This window comes from Oncorhynchus kisutch, linkage group LG13 (assembly GCF_002021735.2).
Source record: "Oncorhynchus kisutch isolate 150728-3 linkage group LG13, Okis_V2, whole genome shotgun sequence".
NCBI classification, from domain to species: domain Eukaryota; kingdom Metazoa; phylum Chordata; class Actinopteri; order Salmoniformes; family Salmonidae; genus Oncorhynchus; species Oncorhynchus kisutch.
In genome coordinates this window covers 42671920-42699685 of record NC_034186.2, presented here as the reverse complement: position 1 = coordinate 42699685, position 27766 = coordinate 42671920, and the positions used below count along the sequence as shown (strand labels likewise).

The 27766-nt window shown below is 41.9% G+C and overlaps 1 protein-coding gene across 9 annotated transcripts; it reads right to left on the bottom strand.

Moving 5' to 3' along the window:
- Positions 1-1264: 1264 nt before the first annotated feature.
- Positions 1265-25094, bottom strand: LOC109902330 (polypyrimidine tract-binding protein 1). 9 transcript variants are annotated; one of them, XM_031786302.1, is made up of 16 exons: positions 24970-25094; positions 24197-24250; positions 22354-22381; positions 17758-17821; positions 17419-17591; positions 17063-17209; positions 14506-14790; positions 14310-14420; positions 12785-12962; positions 12502-12582; positions 12080-12222; positions 10426-10459; positions 9032-9124; positions 8606-8822; positions 8371-8448; positions 1265-3766 (listed from the first exon to the last, which is right to left on the bottom strand). In XM_031786302.1, the coding sequence occupies exons 1-16, from the start codon at positions 24975-24977 to the stop codon at positions 3634-3636; spliced, it is 1827 nt and encodes a 608-aa protein (XP_031642162.1). In that variant the 5' UTR covers positions 24978-25094; the 3' UTR covers positions 1265-3633. The 9 variants fall into 9 exon arrangements, 7 of the variants coding, with proteins under 7 accessions (XP_031642162.1, XP_031642156.1, XP_031642158.1 ...); XM_031786296.1 differs by having other exon boundaries at positions 12773-12962; positions 22354-22384; positions 24970-25055; XM_031786298.1 differs by having other exon boundaries at positions 2377-3766; positions 22354-22384.
- Between the last annotated feature and the right edge of the window lie 2672 nt (positions 25095-27766).

Here is a 27766-nt window from a genome sequence, read left to right as displayed (position 1 = left end):
TTCTATGGTCACGGGTGTTCGTGTCCGGAAAGAACAAATACTTAATACATATTCTTACTCATAAATATACCTGCATAGATATAGAACACATACCTCTATGGTTGTACCTCTAGTTTACTGCGAGGTACCTTCATTTACAATGTTTGGGGACATTATAAAAATGTAATAAAATAGCTTATAATTTCAACGATAAAATCCAATCAGCACAGAAATTCAAGATGATCTAATAGGTTTTGTAGGCTCAACAAAAAGTGGCTTTAAAAACGGAGAAATCCCTTCTAATAATATATATATATATACACACACACTACCATTCAAAAGTTTGGGGCCACTTAGCAATGAACTTGTTTTTAGAAAGAAAAGCAAATTGATCAGAAATACACTGTAGACGTTAATGACTATTTTGAATGAAAATGTCCCGGTTCTTCGATGGCCTGCATACTCACCAGACATGTCCCCCATTGAGCATGTTTGGGATGCTCTGGATCGACGTGTATGACAGCGTGTTCCAGTTCCTGCCAACGTCCAGGAACTTCGCACAGGCAGGGAAGAGGAATGGGACAACAGTCCACAATCAACAGCCGGATCAACAATGCGAAGAAGTCACGCTGCATGAGGTAAATGGTCACCAGATACGGACTGGTTTTCTGATCCCATGGCCCTACTTTTTTGTTGTTGTGGGCAACAGATGCATATCTTTATTCCCAGTCATGTGAAATCCATAGATATGGGCCTAATTAATTTATTGGAATTGACCATTTCCATTAACTGCTGTAACTCTTTGAAATCGTTGCATGTTGAGTTTATTTGTTTGGTCTGTCTAACCAGGAAAAACTCTGGGTTGTTATAGCCACACCTTTTCCTGGTCAGTGGAAAACACGGGGCCCCTATTACATCAAATACAACTTGCAAGCAACTACACAACGCAGTTAGAAGTTGCTCCCCAAATTGCCAGTACTTTGCATACAATGCAACATTTCATTGAAATTCATGCGAAAATACGACCACCTGTGAACCCCAAAACTGTATGGACGCACGCCCGACAGCGCTTTCCAAGAGTAGTTGGAAACCAAAAAGCTTGGGCGCTATACTCAAGTATTTTTATGCACGTTTTATCATTTCAAATCAATAGTGTACTGTCCTAAGTATTTGTCTCAAACAATAAGTTGCCTATATAGATCCTACGGTTTGCAGGAGAAGGAAACCAACTGATGAGCAAGGAGGCAAATCTAAAAATGGCAGAACCCAAAAAGGAAATAACAAATTGAAAGCAGTGAAAATATTTATTGAAGGCACAAATAAGGAAAGTTTAAGCTACACGGAAAACTAATGACCAAAAAGGGACCCATTTTTTGTTTGTTCTCTAACAATTTAATTGTGATGTTTGTTTTCTTTACTGAGAGGCCCAAGAGACAAGGTCCCAAGCTAATTGTAATCAAAATATACATGTTTCATAGATATAAAACCTATCGTTTCAGAATACCTACTTTGTGGTACAAAAAAATACCGCTTTTCACCCCCCCTGACAATCATCTCACTTGAAGAAATCCTGCCATCTTAATGTTAAGTGATCGAGGTAATGATTTTCAATGCTGTGCAATTTTGCATAATTGGGAAATCCACTCCTAGCCTGGGATATGCAAAGCAAGTAAAATACCTTTAATAGCAATACATGCTACATATTGATATGGAGACAAGTGTCGCATATTCTTGAGTAATCTACAAACAAATAGTCATTCTTCTGAATTGCTGGAGTCCAATTATGAATAGGTTAGCATGTAATAAACTGGTGTTCAAGAAAACTAGTGATCGAACAATGTCTGAGCACTGGTTCTTCACATGACCCTGAAATTCTATTGCTTTGCATCAATTTAAAATAAGGAAATTGATGCACAATTAATTGTGAGAAAAGAACCTTAACATTTGCCCAATATAAAATGATGCACATGTGGAATGTCCAAGTATTAAGACTGATAATTACCTTTTAAAATGTGATCTACAACAGTGTCCACCTTCACTGTAGCAAGCGCCCAGAATCACTGCAGACCTTTACATTTATGCCGGATGTGTGCATTTCCTATGAGCCTGAGGGCACTTAAGGCAGGAACATACGTTCATTACGTAAACATACGTGTATAAACAGACCAAAAAAGGCTTCATTTGAAAGGCACTTCTCCAAAAACACAAAATGGATCTCAATTTAAGATGAACGTTGTCCAGATCCACAAGTCCAGTCCATAGACTACATGAGAGGGTGCCGCATTGCCGTTAGCAATGACTGCATTAAGGTAAAGTCACAGCCCTGTACAATAAAAGGTTACTAACCCCACATGTAAATATCAAATAACCATCATTCATCTTGGCATGCAACTGAGAGACGCTTCCAATTCATAAGTTTATTTTATAATTCACAGCAGCAGAGTCACAATAGTCCGCTTCTGTCTGATCCCCGTAAGAGCCTTGTAAAATGTGCTATAATGGGCAGGCAGACTACCACAACTCTGTGGCAGTGCATTATGAATAAAGCTGTGTATACAGGTTCGCTAAAATAACTTTCAAAAAGGCCATTTGGTTTTACGCTGTAGTGTATCACAAAATTGTATAAATATACTAAATTGACAGCCACTGCATCAGGAGAGGCAAGCCATTAAGACAAAAATCATAAGACATTGTAAGCCATACTTATCAGGAAATTTCTAGTAAGACCTTTTTCTAAGGCACAGTCGTTAAGGCAACCACTGACCAATACCTATAAGCTACAACCAACAGTATATAGGAATAACAATGTGTACAATACTGGATTTGTACAAAATGTATTGCATAAATTTCATAAAAAATGCAAACCTACATCTAGACATACAGTACACAAGACTAATAATCACAAACCCTGGTACAAGGGGTTTACATATTTAAAAAATAAAAAAGCTAGATAATGAGTTGTGGATTTAATCTTCAACTAACTAGCTCATCTTAAATTTAAAAATAAGACTAAAAAGAAAACCTTCATAATACATTGGGGGGGGGGGTGAACCACCTTGTAATACATTTTATACAAACGGTAAACCCATATCAGCTGTAAACCTGGTCTTCGCAAGCAAGGATTGGGGAGAGGAAGATAAGCTAAAATTTGTTTTGGCTGTAAAATGCCAACGTATCAAATTGAAGGACATAAGACTTCTGGAATAAGGCACAGAAAACATCTGAAGGCAAAGAGGGCATGAGGCATCAGCCTCAGAACCTAGTGGTGTTGGAACCCAAGGGCAAATGGAATTCACCAAAAGACTGAAGTTAAGGCTACGCCAATCTCTTAAATCAGACTTAGACAGGCAAGTGTAAACTACTTCTGCCGGTGCAGAGAGCAAGGAATGCATTTACCTCGCAAAGGCAAGATGCTAGAAATATAAAAGTTTTCTTTTTTTTTACCCAGTAAAATCGGGTGTGCACGTTTCTTTTCCATATGGTTTATAGGTCGACATATGTAGATATGCGTATATAAATATACTAGGAATGATGGAAGTGATTGCTGTGTTGGATGCTACTTCACGAATGAAGAGTCGCTTCCCCACAACTTGACATAGTAGAGGTCGTGAAGGGATGTGGGCGGCCCATTAGCAGTGTTTTGGGCTGCACCCCTCAGATGGTAGATTTGGAGAAGGAGACCCTCAGGTGGTGGTTCTCACCCAGGTCGTGATTGTGGAACTCGATGAGGGACTCTATGGCCTCCTCAACTGAGCTCATCTGGACCAAGGCCATCTTGCGGTCTTTCCTAAAAAATAAACATTGCACAGTCAGATATGCGGCCTTTCATTAAACATTCAAAGGGATAGTTAATCCAAAATGACATTTTGGTTTCCTTACCCTGTTGCAGTATATGGGACAAGGTGTGGCAATAATCCATGCCTTAGTTTAAGTTGTTTCACTGGCACTGTTTCACAGTGCTAATGTTTTAGCATTTATGGCACAAATCTCATTCAAGTCATAGGACCTATATTAGCATTTATTTATTCATTCAGGGGAAATCCATTGAGACCAGGGCCTCATTCTCAAGGGTGTCCCGATCACTGTAATACAAATCAATTAAATTTGAAAAGAGTACAATCAATAATGTTAAAAAAAGTTATCTTTAAAAAAAAAAACGGCTACATTCCTCATCTACTGGGTCCTCAACACTAAAATTGCCAGAGCAGCACCAGAACATTCACAATGAGTTGTGTAAATTGTTCCAGCAGTGATATGCATTAAAACTAAAGTTGAATTACCCAATTCGGTGGACAGAAAATGTGGCAAAGCAATGAACTTTTTGTCCTGGATACCAATTATGTTCAGGGAAAATCCAATACAACACATTACAGAGTACCACTATCCATATTTTCAAGCATAGAGGTGGCTGTATCGTGTTGTGTAATCGTTAAGGACTGGGGAGTGTTTCAGGATAAAATAAAAAACAGAATGAACTAACCACAGGCAAAATCCTAGAGGAAAACCTGCTTCGGTTTGCTTTCCACCAGACCGAGATTTCACCTTCCAGCAGGACAATCACCTAAAACAATGCCAAATCTACACTCGCTTACCAAGAGTGGTCAAGTTAGTTGACTTAAATCTACAGCAAAACCTGAAAATGGTTGTCTAGCAATGATCAACAACTAATTTGACAGAATTCTTGAAATAAAAAATAAATAAAATGGGATAATGTTGCACAATCCAAGTTTGGAAAGCTCAGACATATCCAGAAAGACTCAGCTATAATCGCTGCCAAAGGTGCTTCTAGAAAGCATCGACTCAGGCATGTGCATACTTAAGTAAACAAGATATTTCTGTATTTCTTTAAACATGTTTTGACTGTCCATTTTAAATTCAAGTTGTAACAAAATGTGTTACAAGTTTAAAGGGTAGGAATACTTTCTGAAGACACTTTGTCAGACTGCCATCATTGAAGTTGTTTGTGGTAATGTCAAAATGAGGGGTGTTGTACAAAACAAAGCGTTTGAATTACCTCGAACCAATCAGAGTACCAAACCAAATTTTCAAACGCTGCATTACCCATGTGTGTTCTGGCCAACCCAATGGTTTTTGGAACCAGTCAGACGATCTAGAATGGATTACTATTCAAGAAATCAGGGAGGTACTACGACCCAGGCGCATTGCGTTTGGCCGAAGAAAGGAGTTTGGGTAGCCAGGCAAGCGTAGTAGAGCTTTGTAAACAAAAATAGTTAAGTGAACAGCGGGACTTTAATGAGGACCAGCAAACCTTTTGATACAGGATGCAGTGCCGAGTATTAAAACAGTCACCTGCGATAAAGCGAAGGGCGCTATGGTAGACGGCATTCAAAAGGTTTCAGAGTAGCAGCTGTTGCATTCTGATAAATGGTGTCACCCTAGTCAAGAACTGGCAGGAAAATTTACCATAAAATCTGCTTTTCAGGGAGAGGCAAGATTTATTTAGGAAAAATTCCACTTTAAATCTTAGTTTCCTTGCTCAGTGTTTAAAACTAAATCCAAAATATGTAGTCAAGAACCCAATCGATGGGGGAACCAATTCAATAAATATGTAGCACAGCAAACATTTTAGCCAGAATTCAAGAACATTTAGTATGAGTTTTTATAAAGGCAAAAAAGTCAGATTGCAACTAACGACTTGTCTACAGTTGGGGCGATTGCATACATGACAGAAACCTCTGCATACAAATTAATATTACACTTTAACCGATAGACAAATATAATTTATATAAATAGTAAAGAGAACAGGTCCCAATACCAACCCCTGCGGTACACATTAAGTAATAGCCAGAAAACTAGACTTAACGCCATCAGAAATGGAAGTGTTCAGACAGAATTTTCAAACCACTTGAAAGAAGCCTGATCCAGGTCTATATCCGTCAACTTTTAAAATGATAATGTGATTGTCAACCATGTTGAAGACCTTGAAAGGTATCAATAAGGCAGCAAAAAAAAAAGTATCATATAAGCAATGTAACACTAAAATGATGCCATGTTCAGGTCTAAAACCAGACTGGTGCACATTAAGAATAGAGTGAGAAGCTGTGAGTTTCTAGGGATTATTTAATTGGAAATTGGACAGCAGTTATCTAAGTCAGAAGGATCTCATCTTATGTTGGGGGACGACATGTGCCGCTTTCCAGATCTTCAGGATAAGACAAGAAACAATCGTCAAATTAAAAATAGGGCAAAGGTTCTGAAATAAGTGGGGCAGAAAGCTGCATTAAAAACAGGATTAAGTGAATCAGACCCTATGGATTTTAAAACAATCTTTAGAAAAGCACTTAGTACATCAGACAAATGGTAGAAAGGAAAATAAAGTATGTGAGTGTTAGAAAATATTGTACAGAATGATCGACTAATGGTTGACTAAAGTACTCCAGAATGAGGCATTTTCAAAGGCTATCCTTTCAAGTAGGTGGCCAGCTGAAGAAAAATGGTTATTAAAAGCACCAAAATGTCAATTTTGTCTAGCATGGGACAAGAGGCTGTCATAACCTGCTGGGGCAACCAAGGGGTGGAGTTGTTTTTCAAAGATTTGACCACTTTCCAGAAGTTGGCTGGATTACCAACCCTCTTGAGCTTCAATCAATTTTATATACTTTCAGATGCTTTGGACATGATGCCCGAATGATTTGAATGGGATTCATGACACATTCTAACATTTCTGAATTTGGAAACAGTGCCAGGGAACCTAAACCGAAGAATGGATTGCTAGCATACCTTGTTCATACACTGCTTACAGGGTAAGGAAACCAATGTAATTTGTTATTTGGGTGAACTACTCCTTTCTCACACGGTCAGATAGTGCATTCGGCAAGGATTCAGACTCTTTCCCTTCCCCACATTTTGTTGCATTACAGCCTTATTTTTTAAATATTTTTAGATATCCTCAATCTCCACACCCCATAATTACAAAGTGAACAGGTTTGGACATTTTTGCACAATTTAAACAAAATAGAAACAAATGCCTTATTTACATAAGTATTCACACCCTTTACTATGAGACTCAATTCAGCTCAGGTGCAGCCTGTTTGCATTGATCCTTGAGATCCTACAACTTGGAGTCCACCTGTGGTAATTTGTATTTATTGGACTTGATTTGTAATGGCACACCTGTCTATATAAAGGTCCTACAGTTGACAGTGCATGTCAGAGCAGAAACTAAGCATAGGAGGTCGAATGAATTGTCCGTAGAGCTCAGACAAAATTGTGTTGATGCACAGATCTGGGGAAGGGTACTAAAATATTTCTGCAGCATTGAAGGTCCAAGAACAGTGCCCTCCATTCTTAAATGGAAGAAGTTTGGAACCACCAAAACTACCTAGAGCTGGCCACCCAGCCAAACTGAGCAATCAGGGGAGAAGGGCCTTGGTCAGGGAGGTGACCAAGAACCTGATGGTCACTGACAGAGCTCCTCTGTGGAGATGAATCTTCCACAAGGACAACCATCTCTGTAGCACTGCACCAATCAGGCCTTTGTGGTAGAGTGGCTGGATGGAAGCCACTCTTCAGTAAAAACCACATGACAGCCATCTTGGAATTTGTCAAAAGGCACATAAAGGACTGACCATGAGAAACAAGATTCTCTGGTCTGATGAAACCAAGATTGAACTTTGGCCTGAATACCAAGTGTCATGTCTGGAGGAAAACTGGCACCATCCCTACAGTGAAGCGTGGTGGCGGCAGCATCATGCTGTGGAGATGTTTTACAGCGACAGGGACTGGAAGACTAGTCAGGATAAAGGGAAAGTAGAACAGATCAAAGTACAGAGATCCTTGATGGAAACTCACTCCAGAGCACTCAGTACATCAGACTGGGGAAAAGGTTCACCTTCCAACAGGACAACGAGCCTAAGATACCACAAGAGTGGCTTCTGGACAAATCTCTGAATGTCCTTGCTTGGCCCTGCCAGAGCCCGGACTTGAACCCAATCGAACATATCTGGAAATAATTTAATAGCTGTGCAGCGTCGCTCCCCATCCAACCTGACAGCGCTTGAGAGGATCTGCAGAGAAGAATGGGAGAAACTCTCCAAATACATGTGTGCCAAGCTTTTAGCTTCATACCCAAGATGACTCAAGGCTCAAAGTACCGAGTAAAGGGTCTGAATATTTGTACTTATTTAAAATTTATACACAAACTTGGGAGAAAAAAAATTCTAAAACATGTTTATGCTGTGTCATTATGGGGTATTGTGTGCAGATTGACGCTATTTCAGAATGTGGCTGTAACGTAACAAAATGTGGAAAAAGTCAAGGGGTCTAAATAGTTTCCTAATACAGACTTTCCTAAAGACATCATACACGCGAGCAGATAGAAAATAAAGTTTAAAATTATGGCTGTTTGAGAAGGGAAAAAAGACAACTTACTGGAAGAACTTGAAGGCCTTGACCATTGCACCGGAGCTCGCAAACAGCATCTTGAGGTCATCCTCAACCACAGAGGGACTAAAAAGACATTGTAAAACTTGATAAGCTTTTGGCAGTAGTTTACCAATACATTTGTAGAATTTGTTTTCAGACCACGAAAGCAGTACCTCAGGATTAGCAGCTATCAAAAGGGTCAGGGGAATCATTGCAGGAGAAACTCCTCCAGTCTACTTACGGGATGTTTGAGAGGTGCAGGGTGGCTGAGGGAGGGAATATGTTAGAGTAGTTCTTGGAGCCGGGCTTCTTAAAGCGGTGCAGGGGTGAGTTGCTGTAGTCCTTTGTCAGGCCCTGGTCCTCATGGCCCTCGCGGGGCAGCTGGACATTGGTGTGTTTGGACAGGGTGACACGCAGCGCTTTCCCGTGGAGCCTCTGGCCATTTAGGTGGCTCATTGCTGTTGAAAACAGAGGTTAAGCAGTGAGTCTTATATTCAAAGTTTGGAAATATACCCATCGCTAAATAACCTCAGGTTATTTATTTTTTTATCCCTTTAGCATCATTCTCAGATGCACATCACTCCCTACATATTGCTGTTCAGTTAGAACTAGTTCTTAGATGGTAGTTGGAGGTATTCCTTCCCAGGAAAGTTTAGCTGGGCCTTACCTAGCTGCGCCTGAGTCCCATCAGACATCTGGATCAGAGCGTTCTCCTTCTTGTTGAACAGGATCTTCACTCTCATCACATCACCATATACACCTTCACACAGATTTAAGGGGGGGGGGGGGGGGGGGGGGGACAACCATTTGAAAATCAATTTAACTCTAAACCAGACCAAGCCATCCAATCAAAACCATGTCTTTGGGCACTTAAGATTTGGTTAACACCCATCTACACACCACAGGGAAGCTTGTGTATATGAATAACTTCAGTTCATAATCAAGATGCTCCTCTATTTATCTAAATGATAAGGGTGGCAAAATACATTCTAGCAAGAGTGACTGAAGCCACTGATCATTGCAATATTGCATCATGGCCACTAGTGGGAATTGGTAATTTACCATCTCAGAGGTACTTGTGTGACTTTACACCATAAAAGCCCATTTAAAAAATATCAAAGTGTAGGCTACCGTTTGTACATCGGTTTCAATACATTCAAAGAATTGAAATAGTCTGAGACAGGCTGTGGAACTTAATGTCACTATACTTGGACAGAAAAGGTAAAAGGGATTTATGTAGTTTATCAAGGAGGATATTACTTTTCCGTCTACAAAGGGGCGCCTCCCTGATAAATTGGTAAAAAACATTTAGGAAAATGAAGGCACTTAATGGTTAAAAAACAGACTGCAAGTCAGAAATTTAGAATAAGGATCAGAAGGAATGCAAAATTGGCCATATGTACTCTGCACAAATGGGAGTCTTGACCATTAACCAAAAGCAATTGACACAGCGTTCATAAAGGGCATGCAAGATGACAAATCAAGCATGCAAACTATGACAATAGACAGATGATTAATCTAAATGTACAGTGGCAAAGTTACAGCATCTCACTGAACTTCCCACAAGATATTTTTAGAAATTAAAACGCACAACGTGCAGTCTTGTCATTTGCACTATGTTTAAAGGAATATTCAACTGTGATCTGGAAATTATTCATAGGTTTTCTTGACATGAAATTGGTCCATAGTATTAAAAAGACGAGTCTGCAATATTCATATAGCGTGGGACCGAAAATTGCAGCATTGAGACATCAGCCCAAAAGTGCATTGAAGGTCCATGTGTTCTTGACCAATTTGGCTTAAGTTAATGATCAGACTCAAAATAACAACTATAGACCATTTTCAGAGAAAGAAAATAGTTTGATAAATAGTCAAATCAGTATCCCTTTAAAGACAGCTGTGGACAGAAACACCATGAAAATGCTGCAACTTTTTGCCAAGTGTCTCAAATCAACACGCAAAATATTTGAAAACTAAAATAAAACTGAAACAAATTAGTTAAGAAAAAGAAAACAGAACAAACAAGTAGTAATAATAAAAAAGGTGCTAATGATAACATACCGAAAAGAATAAAGAGGCATTGGGGCGTAACTCTCTTTATAAGACAGCAGAGGAAGGCAGCGGAGGGAGGAAGGGACAGGAAAAAGATCGGAGGCAGGAGAGTGGAGGTTCAACATATCATCCACAGCGGAGGCAGTTCCACGGGGAATGGCAAAAACAAAAAAAAACGGTGGTTGGATCATGAGGGTTAATAAATTGGACAGGAGCAAAGAATGGGAGGAGATGTGGCGGTGGTGGAGGGGTGGTATATGTAACAATATGATATGAGCAAAGATAAATGGATACGTTTACATGTGTGTTTATATGAATGTGATATGTACACAATGGATGATGTGGTATCGTGGTTGAAAGAAGAAAGTGGGAGAGGGAATTCATGGGGCGTGCAGTCAGTTTGGCAAAAAAAAAAGTTTCCAGGTGAAGGTATTAAAACCAAAAAAGAGGGGGAGGGGGAATGGGAGGGAGAGAAACAAGAAAAGGAGGTAAAAAACAAGGTCAGTATACAAAGAAATATGAAGTGTTCCATCCAGTATAGAATGTGCTTTAAATCAGAGTGAAGATTACAAACCAACAATGAAACTAAGAGGAATGATACACATGAGGCTGAGACAATACTTCTATAATTCTGTCTGTGTTGACGTGCACCATTACTATTGAAGAGATATATTCTTTAAATGAATGATTCTAGAAATATTTGTTGGGCTTAAGCTGAAGGCCATGTTAAATGTATAAAACAATATTGCCTCTAAATCTGATGAAAAAAATCGCACTGCATGTAAGGAGGTTACGGAATGAGCTGTCCAATAATTTAAAGTTTTAACATGCTCAGTAGATTAATAGGGGCTGGTACGATTATGTTGATGAATATAATGTTCAGAAATTCCACAGTTAACGTACAATATATAGGTCCAACTGGATGTATGGTAAATAATAGCCATGTATGAGGGTGCAAATAACCTAAAGCTAATCTTCAATTTGAATGAAAACTTGCAAATATTTGGAATAATAGTGTTTGAATGAGTAAACAAATTAATATTCATGAAGTTAGGATACACTAAGTGTTTGCATCTACTGCTAGCGAAACTTCGGTAACGGGGATGGTACAACACTTTCAGGGGAGAACAGGAGTAAAGAAAAACACTAGGGAAAAGTCAAGAGCTCTGCTACACTGTACGCATTGCATTATTGCAGTAAGTTGACAGTAATGGGGGCTCTATATCACCTAGGCATGACTTGACTCAAGTTTTATTTGTGTGTGGGTAAAGGGAGAGGCCTGAAAAACATTCAATAGAAGTGGATACATTAACATCAATGTTGTTACACGGAGAGCCAGCCCAATTTACTTGGCATGTGTCATGTGGGCCAACTGAAACAGACATCTTTGAATATGTGCTGCAGTCCAATTCTCTCCCCAAAGTGTGCTCTCATTCACTCCCCTGCATGAAATTACAAGAAATGTACTGGTGCGAGAAATTGTGAAAACTCACGAGGTAGGCCATGCTTACGACAAGCAACTTCTAGGGGTGAGTGAGCAAGTGCACACTTTGGGGCGCAGGGTAGGGAACAGGAATAAAAACCCACGTCCACAGAGGCTTCACAGCTGAACTCAGCCCATCTGGGCCACTATGGGTCGAGAGGGAGTCAAGGAAGGACTAACCTCTGGGTTGAGGTTGCTGACCAGCATGACACAGTGGCCACCGGAGAGTTGGTGGAAGCCCATTCTGCCTGCAGCCGCCGCGGCTGCAGCCACGGGCATGGTCAGTTGAGCCAGGCCTCCAGGGACACCGTGCATCGTCAGGCCTGCAGAGGGAAGCAAACGGGAGGCAGGCATTTTTATTTTTTTTTTAACTCAGTGAATGGGTTGATAGAGTAAAGGCCGGACTGGAAGCCGCTGAGCACGACTGCTAATAGGTCACGGTCTGCAAGTTTCAAAGTTGTAGTGTTGCCACTCAATGGTAGTGGATGAGGCCAGCTTCCCCCTTGAAGTGTAAAGTGTTAGTGAAAATGTCCGTGTAACTACAATTCATCAATGTTGGTCAGGAGCGAGGCAGGTGTCAGAAAGAGGACGATCAGACTCACCTGTAGCTTGCTGAATGGCGAATGCCGGGGGGAAGGCATGAGCTCCTGCGTATGGGTTGGCTGAGATGATCCCAGGAGCACCTTGAGAAACACACATGGATACAGAGGAGTGTTAATTGATTAGTTACCTTTAGTTTGTTGTAAAATATTCTATTACATGTTGAAAATGAATGGACAGGTGAAGGGTACGGGTTCAGCTGCATAGCTTCCACCTGTCCAATCATGTCTAAATGAAAAGGGAAGAAGGGAGGTAAATTTAAAATGTATTCACCATAGTACTCACCGAAGGCTGCAGCCATGGCCTGGTGGTCGATGGAGGGCTGGCTGTCTCCCGTGGGCAGGTCAGGCCGCGTGTAGTCGCGGCTTTTGTCGTTGTTGTACTTCACGTTCAGGCTGGTCAGCTTGGAGAAGTTGATGCGGAGGGTGCAGCAGGCGTTGTAGATGTTCTGCCCATCTAAAGACTTCACCACAGGGCAACAGTTTCAGCATTAAATCAAACCTGATTTCTCACATGCGCCAAATACAACAGGTGTATGTATGCCTTACCGTGAAATGCTTACTGACAAACCCTTATCCAACAACGCAGTTCAAGAAGTTAAGAAAATATTTAACAAACAAAGTAAAAATGTTTTAATAAACAATAAAACTCAATTAAATGAGGCTATATAGAGTGGGTAAGCTATATAGAGTACCAAGTCAATGTGCAGAGGTACAGGTTAGTCGGGGTAATTTGTACATGTAGGTAGGGGTAAAGTGACTATGCATTAATAATCAGTCAGTAGCAGCTGTGTAAAAACAGGGAGGGGGGGCACCGCCTAGTATATAGGTCCTGGATGGCAGGAAGCTTGACCCCAGTGATGGACTGGGTAATGGTACAGCTGTAGAACTGAGGATCTGGGGACCCAAGCCAAATCTTTTCAGTCTCCTGACTGTCTTGGTATGTTTGGACCATGATAGTTCGTTGGTGATGTGGACACTAAGGATCTTGAAACACTCGACCCGCTCCAATACAGTCCCGTTAATGTTAATGGGGGCCTGTTTGGCCCACCTTTACCTGTAGTCCACGATCAGTTCCTTTGTCTTGCTCCCATTGAGAGGTTGTTGTCCTGGCACCACACAGCCAGTTCTCTGACAAACTCTCCCTATTGGCCGTCTCATCGTTGTCAGCAAACTTAATGATAGCGTTGGAGTTGTTTGGCCACGCAGTGAACAGGGAATACGGGAGGGGACTAAGTACACACCCCTGATGGGCCCCAATGTTAAGGATCAGCGTGGAAGACGTGTTGTTGCCTACTCTTACCACCTGGGGGGGTGGCGTGTCAGCAAGTCCAGGATCCAGTTGCAGAGGGAGGCATTTAGTCTCAGAGTCCTTAGCTTATTGATGAGCTTCATGGGCACTATGGTGTTGAATGCTGAGCTGTCTTGAATGAACAGCATTCGCACATAGGTGTTCCTTTTGTCCAGGTGGGAAAGGGCAGTGTGGATCGCGATTGAGACTGCGTCATCTGTGGATCTGTTGGGGCAGTATGCAAATTGGAGTAGGTCTAGGGTTTCTGGGATGGTGGTGTTGATTTGAGTCATGAACAGCCTTTCAAAGCACAAAATGGCTACTGATGTGAGTGCTATGGGGCCTTGGTAACCTGCCAAAATGACTTTCACATTAGACTGCATCCAAGGATTTGCTCATTCATCTTTCAGACTCTTCTTTTCCCCACACTTAAAACACATTAAAGTTAAACAATGAAGAAAAATGGGAGGGGAATAAGAACTGCTGTATATTATTGTGGCAGGTAGATGGCACTACTTACCAGTTTAGCGTGCTGCGCGGTCAGACCGTCCGAGTACTGCAGCAGGGCCTGGAACTGGTTGTTTTTGGTAAAGGTGATAATCTTCAGCACTGTGCCGAGCTTAGAGAAGATCTGCATGCAAGGAGGGCATGGTCAGGGGGAATACAAGCTCAGACCAATATACAGTCATTAATGTATTGAAAAGTGTGTGTTTTACCTGGTGCAGCACGTCCAGGGTGACTGGGTAGAACAGGTTCTCCACTATAACGCGCAGCACAGGGCTGTGCCCACCCATGCCCCCTGAGGCATCAACCCCTGCCATGGGCATGCCCCCTGCCATGGGCATGCCCCCTGCCATGGGCATGCCCCCTGCCATGGGCATGCCCCCTGCCATGGGCATGCCCCCTGCCATGGGCATGCCCCCTGCCATGGGCATGCCCCCTGCCATGGGCATGCCCCCTGCCTGGACTGCGTTCACTGCCTGCAGTGCCGCCTGGGCTCTCTGAAGAGAGGAAGATGGTTCAATGGAAGTGGCAAGAAGCAAGAGAATCTACAAACGCTTAGGTAGAGCTGACCTGACTCCCACAGAGAGTCAATATGTTTCAATGTTCCGAATGTTCTTATTGAACAGCCTCAGGTAAAGTTGCTGGACATTTACAAGAAAATGCCTGTAAAAATAACTTTTGGGAAGTAAAAGAGTACATTCCAGGGTGCTGCTGACCACTCTGTCCGTGACATGTTTGTATACACAGTGGAAACTCTGGGGCCCGTTTGAGTGTAAAACACCTGGTGGGAAGAAAAACAGAGGAACAACATGGAGGGAAACCTAGTTTCTACCAGCAATACCCAAACATCTGGGAATGTTCATCTACACTGCAGCAGTGTTTATGTTACCTTCATTGACCTATTAGCAGATAAGACCAGAGTAGAGTCATTTGAAGGGGGAGTAGAGTGGACAGCTGGAGCTTCCATTGGTCGCCATTGGGATGCGGTCTCCCAGGAAAGTGTTTAGAAAACGGGAGGGTCTTTTTGAGAGGGTGCATGGTACACACTATAAGATATCAGTTGGAACCAAAATTATTTTCCTATCACGCCGGGTCTGAACACAACCACCATTTTTTCCCCGTTCATTCCACTGTTCTGACCAGCAAAAAAGTTGTGAAACGATTCAAACCCCCCAAAAAGTACAGGTTATCATTTTTTAAATTATTATTATTTTATTTTTTTACATGTGAAGTCAATTATTTTGTCCTTTCTCATTAAATTACTTCACCAATCAGTGAGGATGGAGCAGGCAAGCTAGTTGTTTACCTGCATGACGAACAGACAAGTGTAGCTTAATAAGGCCCAAGATGCAACAGATTTTGCAGGTGGGGAGAGCGAGCGGGTTGAGGAGTCATAAAGCGCTGGGTATCTTAGCCACAGCATTATACCTACGAGGAGCAGCTCCTATAGAGGAACTTTGAATGTTCTTTGAGACAACTAGGTAACCAACGTAAGCTAAAAACACATCTTACCTTAGTTAATAAAGTTAATAAATCCAACGTGAAACCCGATCACTAGGCCTATAGTATCCTTGACAAGCATTGGGAAAAGTTCCTGTTCTTGCTAATTAAAGAAAATCACTCCCCATCTTCTGAATCAAGCTTGTAAGGTCAGTGCAGTAGCCTATGTGTCGGACAGGGGAGGGGCGGGTAGCCTAAACACGCACTGGCAAAGATTTTCTAGCATGCAGGTAGACACTGGAATAAGTCTGAGTTGAGGACTTCGCATACATGCGCTTTGTTGGGGGACAATTGTTTTTGGTGTGCCTGGGATGTAAAGTATGAATCTGTTCCCGTGCTTTTAAAGTAACGCTTCTGTTCTGGAATATTATAGATCACTCTTGTTCCAGGAAGCATTTCAGTTCCTTGAAAAAAATATATTTTCTGGTTTTCAGTTGTGTTCACTGAACTGGGTCCAACCCCTGCAAGATATTCAGGGAAAGGTAAACTTGAGACCTACTTTATTCCGCAAGAGTGTAAGTTGAACAAATTAGCAGTCGAATGCAGACAGCTCCATTTTCAGCAACACAGCAGAATATAGGTTCATTCTGATTAGCTCAAGTCAGCTGACAAGTAGACTGGTGGTTTGTTTGTGCAACCACACAAGCCCTGGCAAGAACAGAATGTTTCCAAATGAGTCATTTTGACCCAGCAATACAGGAAACCGAGAAGAGCGCAAGAAACCAATTCAAAAAAAAAACCAAAAAAATGTGGAACACTACCACAGCAAACTAGTCCGCTGTGGAGGAAACCCACTTCATGTTGGCTCTAAGCATCAAACACTAATTGCTCAGAGAAAACTACAAAATTAAAGTCACATTTTTTTACCTTTATTTTACTAGGCAAGTCAGTTAAGAACAAATTCTTATTTTCAATGACGGCCTAGGAACAGTGGGTTAACTGCCTGTTCAGGGGCAGAACGACAGATTTGTACCTTGTCAGCTCAGGGATTCGAACTTGCAACCTTTCGGTTACTAGTCCAATGCTCTAACCACTAAGCTACCCTGCCACACCAAAATGAATGAAGAGTAATTATGAAAGGTTCAGGGTGGTAGCTGAAATCCCTTGCTGATGTGTTTTGTAGACATGCTCCTTTGTCCAAATAATGTTGAAAACATGAAGCGCACTCGAGTTCAGCCTTCTCTTATGGCCTTCCAGAAGTAGTAAGCCTGCACAGATAAAGGGTTATGCAACTGTTGAGAAGAAAGTAGCTGCAGCAGAGTGACTCACCACTTGGTTGGGGGAGTTGTCCGTCTTGAGCTCCTTGTGGTTGGAGTACTGCATGAAGATGGGGTGGTTGCGGATGACCGGCGTCACCGAGGAGTAGTAGCTGACCATGGTCTGAGCTGCATCCTCGGTGTTCATCTCTATGAAGGCCTGGACACAGAATGCCATAAGAACACAAGTCCAGCTACGGATTTCCTTCACTCTACTACTACAACAGTTGTATGCTCCACTCTAGTTAACAGTTGGTTACTACTAGCTTATGAAATGGTAACTAATACACCCCCCCCCCCCCTCTGAGTGGAGGGCAAGACAACCCTGCTAAAGCGAATGAGCTAGGGTTGTCATGTGAGACCACTTACCTGGTTTTTTCCTTTGAGCATGAGCAGGTTGGTGACTTTGCCAAAGGGCAGGCCCAGGGAGATGACCTCGGCCTCGTTGATGTCGTTGGGGAGCTTGCGCACGTGGATGACGCGCGACGGGATGCCCGGGCCCCTTATGTCACCTTTGAACTTCTTGCTGTCGTTGCCATTGGCTGTGGAGGAGAGGGAGCAAGAGAGCGCCTACTGTTGGGATGTACATCCTTTTGATAAATCAGCCGAAGCAGATCAGAATTGGAAGAGGTGGCGCTCAAAAGTCGCTCAGTGTATTCAAAGGTTTACTTGGTTGATATTAATACAAACGGAGGTTTAAACACTGACCTGCTGCGCTGGTCATTATATAGGGTCCGTTTGCCACGCAGGAGAAAAGCTCGTCTGATCCTCTCTGCAAAGGGAGAAGGACATGCTATTGAGACCAATGCAGAACTGCACCACCAGCATCATTTTAAAGACATGACCAGCCCAATGACTGAATAGCACATTTCTCACATTTTATTTTTAGGTAAGACCTAAGGTTTACAATGGAAAAGGGAGGAATGTATTGTCGCGTATGCGTTGGGACCAAAAAAAGAAACTCATAACAGCCACAGGTAAAACCACCCACTTTGACCTATCAAAATAATGGGAAGAACAATATTGACAATCACAAATCTTGGCACAGGTTCCACCCCATCACAGCCAAAAAAAACAGATGACTACTAGGCTGTCCCTTTACTAGCCTTTCCCGTGGACCTGTATGAAGGTACCGGGTGACCCATTGTCTTGTGACAACGGGAACAGGAGAAGGTCAGCTGCTTAGCGAACATGAAAAGTTATGTGAACCCGAGTCTACACCCCGCGAGCTACAAGTAGAAGAAGCAGACAAAGAAAGACGAGAGGAATGCGCATAGATAAGACCATACGCAGACTGACAGGGATCCAATGACCGGACTTGCTAACCTCGTTAAGTCCTCTATGGCCTAAGGTAGGGGAGGGGGGTGTAAATGGACACAACCCAATCTCTCTCCATCCCAACCCCCACCGCCCTTGCATTTCATGTGCATGCATGCGCTTGTATGCATGTTGGGGTCATCCGTATTGGCATAGGTTTAAGGGAGGGAACCAGAGAATTCAGTGGGAAGGGAGGAAAAAAAACTCGGTTTCTGGGTCGCCAAGCAGCAGGAATGAGAGGGCGGGGGAGGGACAGGGGAGCAGAAACCCAAGTCATGGGCCTGGTGGTACATCACTTTGCAGTCTGGCACAACTCAGGTGGGTACTGGTATGGGGTGATGGCTCAAATGGTGACATGCTCACCCCCCCCCCCCCATAGTCGATGGACCAATCCCCCAAAAATCAAATTAGCTAAAAGCCTCAACCTAATTTTGCTTGAAAAACTTATACGTTTCTTATATCACCTACATAGCCCAAATATTTTCCTTGAACTATGAGCCTATACTGATAAAGAAAAGCAAAAACCATAGTAAAATCTGATTTAAACAAATACAGAGCCATAAACAAACATACAATACCCTATAAAACAGAGGTAGTATGCTTTACAGCTTGTGTAAAACAAGGCTGAACACCATCTGTCCTCTATAGTCTATAACACCAACAATAGGGGGAAACAGAGACAACTCTCAAGGAAATGATTCACCACCAGCCAGCGCTTTTCATGTAATCGACAATGTGGACGGGAAGCTTGCTCTGGCTAACAAGGAGTACACAGCTAAACAGCCTTCCGCAGTGCTGAGATGGCAACAGAATGTGCTCTCCTCTCCCCACCAACCCCTCCAAATTCCACTGGTGCGGGACTCAATGAAAACCATATGTAAGGGGTATGGGGGCGAGTGTAAATGGTGTGTAAAGGTCTGCAAAAGATGTTTGGTAGCAAAAAGCATGTTCCTGGTCCTGCTACAGACTAAAACATTTAAAAAAATAACACTTAGCAGGACTGGCAGGCCAAGTCACAGAGCAGGCTTTGTCTGCCACTAACACTCAAATGGCTTTTACAAGGGTAAGGAGAACTTTCCACTTAATTGACTGTTCGGTTAAAAAATATATACCTTATTGATTAAAGACATAACACTTGTTATGTATCCAGTTGTCAAAAGTTAAGCCTGTTAAGTATTATGTCCTATAAAATAACTATGCGATAGAACAAGACTTGTTAGAAAACTCAGTTAAGCTGCAATGCTTTAAAAAGCTGTGCCAAGGCTTTCAGTTGGTTAGCAATGTTAATGAAGTGAGTGGTTTTCTAATGGAGTTTTCAGAGGGCCTAAATTAAAAGATTAGAAAGGTGTGGAGAGGGAAAGCAGTGGGGGTGAAAAAGACTGAGTAGGCAAGCAGGAGACAATGCACCGCAAGAATGGGGTCGTTACCAGGGCAGCACTGAATGTCACTCTGTCCCCATAGAAACCCTAGACTGTGGCTCCAGGTGAGGTGCGCTGCTAAGCCACACCCGTGACTCTTAGCCTAAATACACAAGACTGATTCTCTTCAGACCCACAGCCAGGTTTAAAATTCTCCTGGCAATTACCCTGCCGCACACAAATGTTCGCAAAACAAGTTTAAAAGGCCAGTTCCGATAAAAATAGGGGAGACTTGGAGGTGGCCAAGTGAGAGCTTGTCACTTATAAACATGTAAATTATTGAACGGCAATTCAATCCTCTGCCTCTTAAAGCTCATGCACATTGCACCGAAGTTGGATCTAGCATTCGTATCCATATCGTTTACAGCGCCGTGTTTTAGGGACCACCTGCTGTATACATCGGACTGACGAAATGTTTCATGCCATGTAAAAATCGTTGCGCACTTGGAGAGTTATGTTCAGAAGTGCTAGTACTCTCGGCCAGCAAACACTAATGGTGTATCTGAACCCCTTAAAGCCACTAAGTCGCGGCTGCCGTGAGTTTTAATCTACTTCGTAGCCTATATGCTGGCTACCTAGAAACGTTTTCCAATGGCAACTGACATGATCAAACACAGGCCACCCAGCCCTTTCCCATACCATCCTTTCCCTAAACAGATTGTGTGGGGGAAACAGAGGCCAGAGGAAAAACATGCATGTTGAAAATGGGGGCAAACACATTTGCATGTGGTCAATTGGTTCCATTCACCCCACCACCCCCTCCCATCTTTGAGGAATGAGATTGAGAGGCCATCTCCACAGCCAAGGTAATTAGGCCTAGTCGTTACATTTAATGACCAATTCCGCATCTTTACAATCTATATATTTTTTTTAAAGATAGCTCAAAACAGTTTTCCAAGCCTATGGAAAAAAAACTAAATTACATTTGAGGATTGAACCTGTTCACTACACCTCCATATTGTGCATTTCAAGAACATTGACATGAACTATTACATTGGCCTAAAATAGCTGCAGTCTTCTCCAGGATAACTATCACTTACAAAATTATAGGCCTTTTACATCACAATAACATCAAAATAATAAAAATGTTGCACTCGCCTGGTTACAATTTTGCTATCTAAATGTTAAGGGGCAACAATTTGTACTGAACCAAATTACACAGTTCCACCCAAGATCCTCCCAACCATTTTGAAACAGTCAACAGGCCATTCTTTGAGGCCAGCAGTTTGTAATGACACACCCCAGGGGGAGAACAGGAAACACAAGAAGCAATTAGAAAAATGGTGAGAGAAAAAAACACACGCATTCCAGCAAACTGCTCCCTTTTCCTGTGAAGATAACCTGGCTATGTATTACCACCAACTTAAGGTTACCGATGTGCGCTGGCTTGCATGTAACAAAATGGCCTTCTCATATGCACGTGGTACCTGTAAGAATCAGTCTTTGTGCTGTGTGCTAAGAGTCCCCCTTGGCTAGGTACATACCACAGACGATTATCTCTGCGAAAAAGAGATGCGAGGAATGCCGTTGCTGTGGGGTGGCCTTTGAAGACCAAGCTGGGAAGCGACAGTAACAGTCTGTAGAGCATAGACGTGCAACACGCACCGAGTCAGGAACACCGGCTCTGTGTGTTTGCTCACCATCCCAAAACCACATATCCTGGAGTCACTGAACATCCTTCAGGGGAATGAGACAGCACTTACAACTGCATATCTGCTGCGTTGAGCTGAGCATAAAATTCCTCAAATTTCCACCATCTAGAAACATCTGCTTTTGCTCAAGTTAGCTAGCCCTGGCCAATAGAATGCAGGGGCCATTTGATGGTAAAAGTAGACATTTTCTTGAGAAATGACTCAAGGGAAGTATGGGACCAGCCTATGAGTGGTACAGCAGTACAATTGGCTAACACTTACTGGGACATGTGCTGGTGTATCAGTGAAGAGACAAAAAGTCCTTAAGCGAGACTAGCGCTTGGAGGAGTCAGAAAACTGGAATGTAGCAAGAGCATTCCCGGCACAATGCCAAAGCCAACCAATAATTAGGCTCGACTGTTTCCACAGCAATGTTCTCACCACACAGGATGAAAACAGCTTGAGAAATGTAAGCTTAGTAACTGGTTACCAGTGACAAGGCAGAGTGGTTTACTTTTGCTTGCCCCCACAAAAGTGTAGCCAAGTGTCACGAAAGAAAACATTAGGGAGGCCTTTCCACTTAATTGTATCCTTTACTTGGTGCATGCCTCCTCTACAGTTCCACAACACGGTTTAATCAGTCAACTACTATGAAAAAATGCTAACAAAAGGAACCTGTTGGGTGACTTGAAGCCAATTAAAAACTTGCAACCTACGCAAACAGGAGTGCCTTCACATGCTAGCTTCTTTGAAAGGTTTAATTTCTCATGGAGCAAATAGTTTGCATGGCTGCCGTAATAATAAATGCAGCCTGAGCAACAATTGGTCAAATCAGCACACGGCTACATCCATAGGTCATTATAATCTGAAGCCCTTCTCAAACACCTCTTGACATGTTGAAGCAGGGGAAAAGCGAAAGGAGAAAAGAGGGTGCCTACCTTTGTACCAACTGTAATATCGTGGACACTGCTGTGAAGAAAAGAGAAGACAGGAATGTTAGAAGCAGTAAGGATGAAAAATTAAAATGCCCAAATTAAGGTTTAAAGATCCAGAAACCCCAAAAGGAAGAGAAAAGCTAACTAGATGTATTTATCAGATGCAGAAAAGTTGGAAAGCAGACAGTCAGTCACTGGTACAATTAGGCTACTCAACTTTTTTAAAGTGCATTTTATTGTCCAAGTGTCTAACCTTAACATGAAGCAAAACTGCCATATGTACTGCCTAGCCAACAATAAAAAATAGTTATGTCAAAGTACGAGCAGGATGTTACCTCAGAAAAAGCTAACTTGAGACCAAACACTTCCAAAAACACTACCAAAATAAACATGCTTTGCACTTAGGCCTGAACTAAAGCTAATAGGCAGGTTTCCATGGACCCAGGTTTATACTACAAAAGCAATGTCGCAATGTTTATTTTCTATGCGACCCTTCTAAATGTTGACAAAAAATCCCTGGACAAGTTCATGGAAAAGTAGCTAATGACATCTCATTTTTATTTAAGCTTTATTTAACTAGGCAATTCAGTTAAGAAACTCTTATTTATAATGACAGCCTAGGAACAGTGGGTTAACTGCCATGTTCAGGGGCAGAACGACAAACGTTTTACCTTCTCAGCTCGGGGATTCGATCTAGCAACCTTTCGGTTACTGGCCCAATTCTCTAACCACTAGGCTACCCCTCAAAGGAACCATGCAGAACATACAATTGTGAAGTTTCATAAACCGAATTCGCAATAACATTGGACATCTGGAACGGTACTGCCATCAGTAAGGTCGGGTGCTAGATATGTTACAGATAGTTTATTATTTTAACACAAATAAGACTTGGGAGATTGCCAATGCCTCGCCACTTCTAAATGTATGTTTAATGTCCATAATAGGAATTGCTAGAAAGCAAAAAGTTAGAATGTATAATTCTACCAAGATCAATTAGAAAAACAACGTTGACCAATTGTCTAAATTGCATTTAAGGCAAAGCATTCCCTTGATACCCCCTAATGTTAAAGGTGGAAAGAGCAAACAGTTCCCTTTCCCACAGCTTTGCCCATGAAAAATGAGTGGTATTTGGCGGACACTCTGTTGAAGATTAACCTCCACATCCTGTTTCTCATGTGAGACAGCCAGGAAACTCAGCCCAAAAGCTCTCTCAAGCCTTCCTCCCATCTACCACCCTTTCTCAATTAGAATAAGATTGATCAACCACTGATCAATATAAATAATTTGACCAGTGGCTGAAAAAAGCAGTAACATAAGTATGTACCGTTCTTTAGGACAAAAGGAATCAACATATGCAAAACGGTCTTTTGTGGCAAATATGCCCCTCAAACTCCCATAAGCCAAATATCTGCAGCCATGACCAATTCCTTGTGGTTTCTAAGCCCACACATGACAATTTAACAAAAAAATGCTAAATGCTTCCTTTACACGTTGGAATATACTGAAAAATCTAACTAAATTCCATCTTTTAGGATTATATGCTTTCAGAGTAGACTTGATACAAAGTACACAAATAAAGGCTACATTGACTGCAAGGGGGAGGATAAGCAAGACAATGCAACAGCTCAAATCACTCCCTCAATTCTCACCAAGTCATTGCATGCTGAGAAACCTGATCACCACCATTATGGAGGTTACTTAGCATCAACGGGCATCTCACAGTGCTACATGAATTAGACAAAATCTAGGTGATATGAAAATGAGTCTAAAAATCATGTTTATTATCCGATATTCACAACTAATGAACTGGTACCTTGCATTTAAAAATATGAAAATAAGAACTTACTCTAGTTCAGTGACGTAAGTAGATCCCATAGGATACAAATCAGTCTCTAGACGGCTGGAAGAAATGTGGGGTTAACAACAAGCCTATAATATCATCTTTTAACTGTTTACTCTGAATTTCAAGCATAATGATCTCTATAGCAATTTTAACATTTCAAAATTCTCAGCCTGCAGCAGAAATGTTACTTGTGTACAACAAGCATGGTTGGATAGCCACGTTAGTAACATCATGGAAATACTTCTAAAACTAGGTAAAAAGCTATAGTTTAACAGTCAGCAAAGCTAGACAATACGGTAGGTAGATAGGACCATCTACAATACAATATCCTGGCAAACATTCTTGCAACACACACTAATCCAACGCCGTACTGCCACAGGTGGTTCCAATTTTCAGTAGCTAGAACTAGTGCCTTTAGCCAAGCTAGCATCCATACCACAGAAAAGCTAGCTAGTCCACTCAAAATGCGTCAGTCTTGCTTTTTATTAACCATAGAGCAATTTAGTCTAGACAAAAACAACAAAAAAGGAAGCCTGCTAGTGTTAACTACAACGCCAAAGCAACCATGTTGGTTGGTAACTAACGTTAACGACGTTAAGCATCTCGGAGTATCTCACGGATGCACAGCAAATAAGCTTTACCATGTTTCCATCGCAACCAAAATACAATAGCACAATACTAGGTTAACTAGCGCATTTTCGTTACAGGATATATTTAATAAAGCATGTTAGTTTGTTGTTCTTTTCTCGAGAGCATAACTTCTTCCTTGAACTTACCCGTCCATTGCACAACACGGAACTAGCTACACAAGTTAGACCAACAAGTCTGTAGCCTGGCTGACTTTTCTTATACCCTTACAAAATGGCGGAGAACAGAGAAGCGAAATGTGATTAGCCTAGTAAAACCCAACGATTGGGGAGAACAGAACAATTGTGGGCGTCTGAGACGAGAAGTGGGTGCTGATAGGACAAGACGAGAGTTGCTAGAGAAGGGCGGTCTTAAAGAAGTTGGCCATGGACTTTGATTGTAAATGGTCAATTGTCAGTCGCAAATTAAATCCGCGTGACCATGAAAATATTGTTATTTTCAAAAAATTTTTTAATGCAGAATGAATTTGTGATACAACTGTCTACATATGTGCTGAAAGAATGGCATATCCTGTTATTGCATGGCTGAACCTGTGCTTCCAACACAGTAAATTCGTGGACGACTGTAAAGGAAAATAGGCAATTCATTATTCTTCATTGGTCTAAAGAACAAATTAAGGGCAAAGACGCTATCAAATATGCAGATCATTTTTGACAATTTATCCAAATGCGTTGCTACGATTTCCAAGAAACAGATTCAGCTTTGGGCCTATGAGCACAGTAAAACAAATTATTGTTTCACAAGATGGCCTAAATCCGTGAGCATGGCCTTGACAAATATAGGAGATGTACTGGGAAGACAAAAACAGTATGGAATAGATTGTATACATTGAAACCCTTACTTCTCTTTGCCGTGTCAGTGGCATACCCTCTGTTCCGTAACAGCTGCCTAATCAGACCCTTATCTAGTCGGATTGCTGTCGTTCGAATTTCAACCTTGTCTGGCATCAAAGGTTATGGGACTCCTTTGATGTGGGAAAGCTTCTGGAGTGAGACAGAGGGAGATCGAGCCTCCTGTACCACCTGGTCCCAAGACTCCTCCTCACTGCTATGGCAACATCCTGAAAAAATAGCAAAATTCCTCTACCCTTCATAAAAAAAACAATAAGACAACATATGGAGATGGGTTGAGTGCAATTTGATGCAAAATGGCTAGGCTACACTACAGCAGATTTGCCTCTATGTATATTCACATTGAACAAATACTGCGAGAATGAAATAAACGTAATCTGAATGGAGCAAATATGCAGTTGAAGCTCCTGGACTCAGTATATCACAAGGATCTTTCTGTATCAGGTAACACACCATAAATAATTACCTCACATGCTCCCTTTCAGGAAATTACTTTTCTGTTTGGGTGCAGGTGACACACCTGCCCATAGATGAATAATTGATGGGGCCCACATCGACCAGACTGAAGCCCATTGTCTCTCTAGGCTTAGCCTACAGCACTCATCATTACACAGCCAAAATACATTAGGCCACAGGTATGTATGTTTCTCTGGGCTTGGGAGTCATGCACTGAATGGGAATATATGAACAATTGGGCTGTATTCATTCTTAAAAGTTCTAAATAATATTTTGTATATAGGTAATGTACCCTTACCTAATAGTTTGAAATAATACATACGAGTAAGAATACACTAAGACATCATAGTAGCTTCCATTTATAGCTAACCAATACAAACATAGTTCAACATAGGCCTATAGTCCTACATGACAGCTGTTATTAGGCTACCTGATGAGTACAACAAATAAAGGATATTTATGGCATTTCAACACATATTTATATTAGTTTTGTGATATTAAATGACTCTTGATGATGTTTTAATCTGTCCACATTCAAGTAACATACAGTATACCTAGCCTAGGCTTCTATCTTTTTTTTATGGAAATATGCTGCAGTAAATTTGAGAAATTACTTTGCATCCAAATCATGGCTGATTCCATCTGAAATGTTTAGCATGTACACAATATATACAAATGTATGTGGGCACCCCTTCAAATTAGTCGATTCGGCTATTTCAGCCACACCCGTTGCTGACAGGTGTATAATATTGAGCACGTAGCCATGCAATCTCCATACACAAACATTGTCAGTAGATTGGCCTTACTGAAGAACTCAGTGACTTTCAACGTGGCACCTTCATAGGATGCAACCTTTCCAACAAGTCAGTTTGTCAAATTTCTGCCCTGCTAGAGCGGCCCCAGGTAACTGTAAGTGCTGTTATTGTGAAGTGGAAACATCTAGGAGCAACAACTGCTCAGCTACGAAGAGGTAGGCCACACAAGCTCACAGAACGGGACCGCCGAGTGCTGAAGCGCGTAGCGCGTAACAATCGTCTGTCCTCGGTTGCAACACTCATTACCGAGTTCTAAACTGCCTCTGGAAGCAACATCAGCACAAGAACAGTTCGCCCGGGAGCAAGCCTAATATCACCATGAGCAATGCCAAGTGTCGGCTGAAGTGGTGTAAAGCTCGCCACCATTAGATTCTGGAGCAGTGGAAACCCGTTCTCTGGAGTGATGAATCACATTTCACCATATCCGACTGATGAATCTGGGTTTGGCGGATGCCAGAAGAAAGCTACCTGCCCCAAAGGATAGTGCCAACTGTAAGGTTTGGTGGAGGAATAATGGTCTAGGGCTGTTTTTCATGGTTCGGGCTAGGCCCCTTAGTTCCAGTGAAGGGAAATCTTAACACTACAACATAAAATTACATTCTTGACGATTCTATGCCTCCAACTTTGTGGTAACAGTTTGGGGAAGGCCCTTTCCTGTTTCAGCATGACAATGCCCCTGTGCCCAAAGTGAGGTCCATAGAGAAATAGTTTGTTGAGATCGTGTTGCAGAACTTGACTGGCCTGCACAGAGCCCTGACCTCAACCCTATCAAACACCTTTGGGATGAATTGGAACGTCGACTG